Raw genomic sequence first — 8,057 nt, forward strand, 5'->3', positions numbered from 1 at the left:
TGATCTCCAATGCCCAGAGCGCGTTTATTAAAAAACGAAGTATACATGACAACTACATGTACGTCCGCAACCTCGCTCGACGTCTCAACAAAAGCAAGACACCTTCCTTACTCTTCAAACTGGATATCTGCAAGGCTTTTGATTCCGTACGATGGGACTACATCCTGCAACTCCTGCAGCGGAGAGGTTTCCCGAGCATCTTCAGGGATTGGATTGCAGCGCTCCTGAGCACGTCCTCGTCTCGCGTCCTTCTGAACGGTGTGGCGGGTCCTCTTTCTTGCATGGTCAGGGCTTTCGTCAGGGCGACCCGCTCTCACCCCTTTTGTTCGTCATTGCCATCGACCCGCTCCAACAGGTTCTTGACTTGGCCACCAGGCACAGGCTGCTTCACAAGCTAAGGGGACGTGGTTCTACCTTTCGGGCCTCGCTCTACGCCGATGATGCAGCAGTTTTCATCAAGCCTATCAAGGAGGATGTGGACAACCTTGCTTCCATTCTGAAAGGTTTTGGGGAGGTCACGGGCCTCTGTACAAATGTCTCCAAAAGCTCGGTCGTCCCCATTCGTTGCCGAAACCTTAACCTTGACGCCATTCTTCATGGGCTCCCCGCAAAGAGAGCTTCCTTCCCGCTAAAATACCTGGGGCTGCCCTTGTCGGTGTGGCAGCTCAAACGTGCGGACTTTCAGTACCTGGAGGATCAGGTCGCAGGAAGGCTTGTACCTTGGGAAGGGAGATACATTGCAACTCCGGGCCGAGTGGTTTTGGTCAAATCGGTCCTGACCTCGCAGGTTGTCTTTACTGCTACTGCTCTTCCCATCCCTAGGGGCACCCTGAACAACATCAGCAAGATTGAGCGAGCGTTCCTTTGGTCGGCCTCGCACAAGACGACTGGGGCCAAGCGTAAAGTCAATTGGGAGCGCGTCTGTAGACCCAAAGACCTGGGGGGCCTTGGGGTCCTACACCTGGACAAGTTCTGCCGAGCGCTTCGTTTACGCTGGCTCTGGCTCGAATGGACCGCGCCAACGAGTTTATGGGTTGGTCTGGGTAACATATGTGATGAGGAGGATAAGCTCTTTTTCTATGCATGCACGACCATCACCATTGGCAACGACGCCCGTGTGCCCTTCTGGGAGTCCCCTTGGCTAAACGGGTGCAAGCCAAAGGACATCGCCCCCCCCCCCCCCCCCCCCCCCGATCTTTGAGGCATCGTCTCGAAAGCAATGGAAGGTCAGGGAAGCTTTGCACAATGAAGTATGGATTAGCAAAATCAACTCTACGGCTGCGTTCTCTTTTGACCACCTGAGACAATTCCTGGGGTTGTGGACTTCCATCCACGCTATTAGTCTGGATGAGCATGCCGAAGACTCCATCATTTGGAAGCATACGGTCTCAGGAGAATACACTGCTTCCTCTGCGTACAATGCGCAATTTCTATCTATCACTCGCACAAACATGTGCAAGGTTGTTTGGAAGACCTGGGCGCCCCGAACGTCAAATTCCTCGCGTGGCTTGCTCTACAAAACAGGATTTGGACAGCTGACCGGTTGGCCAAGCGGGGGTGGCCAAACTGTGGCCCTTGTCCTCTTTGTCGCAGGGGCCTAGAAACTGTCGAGCACCTTTTCTTTGGCTGCCGCTACACGCTGAGGCTATGGGGCTTGGTGAAGGACTGGCTTCAGCTTGTCAGCTTGGACGTTGCAGTCTGGGCGAACTATAGGAGTATCAAGGACTGGTGGTTCGACATGGTCACCACCCAGAGGATCCACGGAAGGGCGATGTCTTCCCTCACTATGCTAGTATGCAAGTCGATCTGGGACGAAAGGAACGCAAGGGTTTTTCGACGCAACTTTGCTCCTCCAACCATCCTTCTTCGCACCATCCAAAAAGCGGCGATTCTTTGGGCGACCGCGGGGGCGAAACATTTGGGCCACATTCTACCGGGAGGGTAGTGCGGATGTGATATGCACCCCATGCTTGGGGCTTTTATTTTCTTGTCCTCTGTAACTTTGGAAGACCTTTTCCCTCTCCTAATTAATGAAAAGGGGCAAATCTTTTGCCCCACGTTTCAAAAAAAAAAAGTTGACCGGACTGTTTTGCTCGGCCTCACAGAAAACTGAAACGAGTGCCGTGCATTCCTGTGCTAGGAATAGCCAAGAGAGAAATTATTCTTCTGGTGCCAAGGGAAGTTAGTGCACAAGCTAGGGTAAGAAGTCTCAGCACCACAGCGATGCTTCACGCGATTTCAAAACAGCAAGAGTCATTCTAACATCCCTGATATTAACCAACAGCTGCGCCTATCAATTCAACCATCAAGCAAAACAAGAGATACAAATCAATTCAAGACTCAGACCATAAGCTGCGACTCTCAGCGGCTCCATGGTGTGCATAAAGCTACAGTGAGTGAATGAATGTACATGAAGGAAATAAGAGGCCTGAGAATTTTTTTGATAAAATTTGCAGGCACACAGGCCATCTTCAGGTTACAACCCCGGATTTCACCTCTGGGCTGCTTTGGTTGGGTCATATGTTGCAGGATAAGAAGCTGGCGGCGCCGCTTGCCCCGCGTTAGCAGCCCCGCTGCTTGCCTGAACCGGTGCAGCAGGATATCCCGTGCTGCCAGCGGCACCGTACGCGCTTGTGGTATCAGTAGCCGCGCCACTGGCTACTGGGTGCTGCTGAGGTGCAGCGTACGTGCCAGGATAGCTGGGTTGTGCATAGCCTGCAACTGGATAGCCAGAATAGCTAGCATACGCATTAGCATGCAGCTGGTAAGCGGTGGCAGAATCATAGGCTGTTGGGTAACCGTATGTCCCTTGTTGATATGCTCCAGCTTGGGGGGCTCCTTGCTGATATGCTCCAGCTTGGGGGGCTCCTTGCTGATATGCTCCAGCTTGGGGGGCTCCTTGCTGATATGCTCCAGCTTGGGGGGCTCCTTGCTGATATGCCGCGGCTTGGGGGGCTCCTTGCTGGTATGCCGCAGATTGGGGGGCTCCTTGCTGGTATGCCGCAGATTGGGGGGCTCCTTGCTGGTATGCCGCGGATTGGGGGGCTCCTTGCTGGTATGCCGCGGATTGGGGGGTTCCTTGCTGGTATGCCGCGGATTGGGGAGTTCCTTGCTGGTATGCCGCGGCTTGGGAAGTTCCTTGCTGATATGCAGAGGGGTGACTGGTATATGCACTTGCATATGGATTTGTGGCTGCTGAAGCCGCTGCAGCTTGTCCTGTCCCAGGCTGTGGAGGTGTAACCTGTGCTGCTGCTTGTTCAAAAATCAGATGCAATTGAAGCATTAGTGTCATTAAAGTGCATGCAGATATATGTACAAGCCAGTCATAAACACCAGCACAAAAAAATCATATTAAAAGTAGAATTATGTTGCAATCCTTGTGCCTACAGGGTTTTTTCATACATGTATGTACCATAATTTCTCATGACATTAGAAGCAAGTTTAGAGCTGTTTAATAAAACTATTCATAAGCTTCCTGTTCTAGTGTCCTGAAATTTGCAGGTAAGATAAGCTGTAAACTATATTTGACAGACTTTTCATCAAATAAGTCTAATAACAGAACACATATCTTAAGCACATAAGCTATTACTCCCTCTGTTCCAATGAATAAGGCGTATTTCGTTTCGTTAAGACAAGACTTTGACCAACAATTAGTGTTTTAATATTTGATGCATCTGATACAAAATCACATCATAACAAAGTACTCTTAAATACGAATATAGTGACACAAATTTCATGTCATATAACCTTGTATTTATGGAGTAATTGTTGGTCAAATGCATGTCTGAACGAAACAAAATACGCCTTACTTTTAGGAATGGGGGGAGTAAAAAGTAAGTTCACCATTTCTTTTGCAGAAGCTGGAGTTTAAACTACATCAAACAATTGCTACAGGGTGTAAGTTTCAGGATAACACATCTACTTTGGCATGAGCAACACAGGACACATGCACCTAGACATGACTATACCAGTCTGCAATTTCTGTCAGAAATGACAAATTTGGTGAAACGAAGGGGCACACGAATGCCTCAAGAGTACAACCCAGTCTAATTCCACCTTATGAGTTGTGACCCTCTACATAGACAGCACAACCTGATTCCGCTCATATTTAGATCAACAGAATAAGGAGAAATCAAATACCATGTGCTCTGTTTGCAGCATTTGCCAAATCAGCTCGTAACTTGTCCGCCTCTTTAGTCATGGTTATCAAGTTCATTTCCATGGTCCGCATCTGCTCAACTTGCTTGATGTTTGTGTTTTTCTCATACTCGAAGGCAGATCTTTGCACGAGGAGCCAAAAATTGTATTAGTAAATACCAATACAAACCCAAAGCTCAGGTTGACATCGAAAATGTTTTAGAAGGGACATTATCACAAACCTTAGACTGTGATGCTCTTTCCGTAGACCATCTAGCTCCGCAACCAATTCAGTAAGGTTACTATTGTCACCAGAGTACTTCTGTAGTTCTTTAGTCGTAGCCTCTAAGTCATTAGTAAGCATCTGCCTTTCAGTAATAAGTCGCTTTGCCTCCATATGCACTTGGTGAAGTTCCTTCTTCACTGCGTCACCAGCCTGTATGTCTGCCTCCATTAATCTGATTCTCTCCACCAAATCTCTCATGTGCATATCAGTCTCTACCTGGACATCACCTAGGTGGGTGCGAATCATTTGCATTTCTGTCTCAGTGTCAATAATATCCTTTCTCAAGGCTGCATGGCTATCTGCCAATCGCTGATTTTCTCGGATAAGTTTTTCTGCCTCTGCGGTCTGCACGGCAAGCTTGTTTTCCAGGATCTCCAGTATGGTGGCAGGAGAAGGCTCCAAAGGCTGGCGGCCAGAGAGGCCGGCTCCAGAGAATGCACCACGGCGCATTAGTCCATCTAGGTGTCCACGATGAGCCATTATCCTAAAATAGGCAGTCTTGTCAAAAAGGGACCCGGTAATAATTAGCAATTTTAAGTAGGTGATGTTGATTTCAAAGTTGGCTAGTTCGCTTCTCTGTTCAAGAATTGTTCCAAGAGGTCACTTTCCAATGGAAGGAACAAAACTTATGTTTAAGTCAGAAGAACCATTAGGGGGGAGTGTGAACAAGTGCAGATATGAGAACATCATGCACATTACCCAGGGTAGAGTGCAGGCACAAAAAGCAATCTTCAACACTTACAAGCTTGAACCACTTGCACTCAGACATCATGTTTCCTCAAAAGAAAAAAAAATCCATCTAAACCTACACCCAGCTCAAGGCTAAAACGCACCAATACGGATACGTGTATCAGTATCGGGCAGATACGGATACATAAATTAGGCATTTTGGAAAAGCGCCAGGATACGCTATACTATTTTTTAATTCACAAAAACATATGTATAGAAGCTAGGAATAGCAGCTTACCTTCGTGTTTGCTCTACTGTGGATTCCGAAGCAGTTCCAAGCCCCTCCAATTGACAATGTTGATGCCCTGTTCCAACTCGAAGTTCCAAAGGGGTAGAGTTAGACTTTTAGTAAGTGTAAAATAGCATCAAATCAAATCATTAGTTAGTTGTGCATCTATCATGGCATAATACAAAAGGTAGAACCTGAAGATCAATCAGCTAACATGCAAAAGGAGAAACAATAACCTTAAACGGTAATATTTTAGGTCTGACTGTTAAAATAACAACATAGCATAACAGTACCACTATATTCCCAATCATAAACAAGATTCGGGACATCTATCATGCCAACAATACCACTAGTACTAATGTGTTAAGATATTTCGGCCAGTATAACCAAGACAGAGCTCCTGCTCTCTCAAATTGCATGTTACTGCTAATCTATGGTTTCAGGTCAAGACGGTGCAGATAAAACAACTTAATCTTTTCCTTCTCATACATCGTCACTCATTGCACGTTTCACTGCTAACATGTTTAAACCAAGACATTTGCTCATCTGAAAAAAATTCAACCTACAATTTGTAAACATTTGCCCTTAGAGGCATTATCACAAACACCTATCAAGCAAAATCCTTTCACATGTAAACTTGAGCGTGCTCTGGAGAATTCATGCAGCAAGTACTCATCAAGAAAAAATTATCATTATATCATCCGAATATCAAATCTACATCAAGTGCCCATCCACTAAAAAATTCAGGAAAAAATGAACAAACAGAGTATGCAAGAGGAAGGAGGGAGGGGGGTGAGGGGAGAGGGAGGAAGGACGAAGGAGTGGTGGCTACCTGCCTACGGACTGGTCGCCGGCGTAGCTCCGGGCGGCAGCGTTGCTGGGCAGGAGCGCCTGCTCCAGGGAGGGGGGCGCCGCTGGTGGGAGCGGCTGCTTGACGGAGGGAGGCGCTGCTGGGATCCTGTACCGGTGGCGGGGCAGCGGAGGGTTCGGCCGGCTGGGCGCGCCGCGGCGGCGGGCCGGCAGCGGTGGCGGCTGCTAGGAACCCTAGCTGTCGCGCTCGGGAGGGAGGCTCGCTTTTTTTGGGGGGGTGGGGAGGCTCCCTTGAGGGAATAGCGCTGCAATCTCCGAAAAGTGCACGCGTCGGCCGAGCTCCATGAAGCTTTTTTTTTTCAGCGAAAATACTATTTCCACATCTAAAAAAACCTGAAAAAAATACGCAGAGACATATATTTGGGTATGAAATTTCATGAACACATATGTTCGTATGTGATGCGCAGAAAAAAAACAAATACATAGACTAAAATGGGTTTTTTCCTTTGTTGTGTTTGGGCCATATTTTTGTGTGTGTGGCCGCCCTGAAAATTCCGGACGGGGCCGGGCTTGGAAATTGAGCCCGACGGGTAGATCGGGTCGGGCTCGGGCTTGCCAAAAACCAGATTTTAGTTGTAGTCGGGCCGACCGGGTCGTGTCGGGCTTTTTCGTGCTCGGGCCGAGCTTGGCCCCCCCGACGGTCGGGCCGGGCCAGGCTCGGGCTTAGGTTTTCAGCACCGGGCTTTTTTCAGCCCGGCCCGACATATGCCCAGGTATGCTCTGAGGTAGAGTCAGAGACCAGGACAGGTCACTCGCAGTCACAAGCGAAGACCTCTCTTTCTTCATCTCCTTTGCTGGACTTGTCATGCAACATATTGACAACACTGGGAAGGAATTCTTGATCTTCAGTAGTGCCCACCCTGAAAACATGAAGAACCACACTTGAATAATAGAATCAACAGCAACAAAATTACAAAAGAATATGGCACCATAATAAATTGACTTAACCAAGGCACTTTTGTGACACATCATTGGTCATCTCCTTCATGAGCAGACCATGGGCAGCGAGGCAACTACAAGATCACATGCTCCTGGAGCATGAACCTGCCAGTGATTCCGGCAACCATGGTAGGGGCAGCATGGTTGGGTCTTGCTGGGCCAAAGTCAATGGGCTAGGCGAAGCAGCACTAGTAGAAAAATGCCCGTTTGTCCCAGTTCCAGAGGCCCATTTGTCTTGGTTCTGGAACCGGGACTAAAGGGTCGGGACTAAAGCCCATGACCTTTAGTACGAACCGGGACAGGTGGGGCTCCACGTGGCCGCTCCGGCGAGCCCAGGCAGGAGGACCTTTGGTCCCGGTTGGTAACACCAACCAGGACCAAAAAGCATCCACGTGTCAGCAGCTCAGGAGCTAGGGTTTTTGTTTTTTTGTAAAGGGGGGTGGGGGGTTTTGGAGGGTTAATTTAGGGGTTTCATATATTGTGTTAGCTAGCTAATAGAGAGAAGTGACTTCTCTTATCTCCGTGCTTGGTCGACGCTACATACTATACGTATAGAGAGAACTCGTGACACGCTAGCTAGTAAGCAAATGAAGGAACCCATTAAGTACACAAGATCGTCATGAACATATACAGAGATAAGTGATCGACCTCCTCCTTCTCCGAGAGATTGGTCGAATAACAAGTTTTAGTATATCTATCCGACGCTACTAGCTACATATATACAATATAAGATCTCTTACAATCCCTAACATCTGAAGTCAAGTGCCACATGGTATTCTCCCTTCTCATTGATGACGTGGTCAAGAAAGAATCCCGCCAATTCCTCTTGAATTGCTTTTTATGCGATCATGTGGTAGGAGTTCATCC

The 8,057-nt window shown here is 48.0% G+C and overlaps 1 protein-coding gene across 2 annotated transcripts; it reads right to left on the reverse strand.

The window, feature by feature from the left end:
• Positions 1–2,253: 2,253 nt before the first annotated feature.
• LOC109734951 (uncharacterized) lies at positions 2,254–6,536 on the reverse strand. Of its 2 annotated transcripts, none has more exons than XM_020294140.4 (5): positions 6,214–6,536; positions 5,391–5,457; positions 4,380–4,907; positions 4,141–4,280; positions 2,254–3,249 (listed from the first exon to the last, which is right to left on the reverse strand). In XM_020294140.4, exons 3-5 carry the CDS (start codon positions 4,901–4,903, stop codon positions 2,492–2,494), a joined length of 1,422 nt encoding a protein of 473 aa, XP_020149729.3. In that variant the 5' UTR covers positions 4,904–4,907; positions 5,391–5,457; positions 6,214–6,536; the 3' UTR covers positions 2,254–2,491. The 2 variants fall into 2 exon arrangements, with proteins under 2 accessions (XP_020149729.3, XP_020149730.3); XM_020294141.4 differs by having other exon boundaries at positions 5,391–5,466; positions 6,214–6,516.
• Positions 6,537–8,057: the final 1,521 nt, after the last annotated feature.

The sequence above is a fragment of the Aegilops tauschii genome, chromosome 6 (genome assembly GCF_002575655.3).
Source record: "Aegilops tauschii subsp. strangulata cultivar AL8/78 chromosome 6, Aet v6.0, whole genome shotgun sequence".
NCBI classification, from domain to species: domain Eukaryota; kingdom Viridiplantae; phylum Streptophyta; class Magnoliopsida; order Poales; family Poaceae; genus Aegilops; species Aegilops tauschii.

Coding starts and splice junctions, on each gene's coding strand:
- LOC109734951 (XM_020294140.4), bottom strand. CDS start 4,903: ATGGCTCATCGTGGACACCTAGATGGACTAATGCGCCGTGGTGCATTC. Junction 4,281..4,379: donor AAAGAGCATCACAGTCTAAG/GTTTGTGATAAT, acceptor CCTCGTGCAAAG/ATCTGCCTTCGAGTATGAGA. Junction 3,250..4,140: donor TGCTGCAAACAGAGCACATG/GTATTTGATTTC, acceptor TTGAACAAGCAG/CAGCACAGGTTACACCTCCA.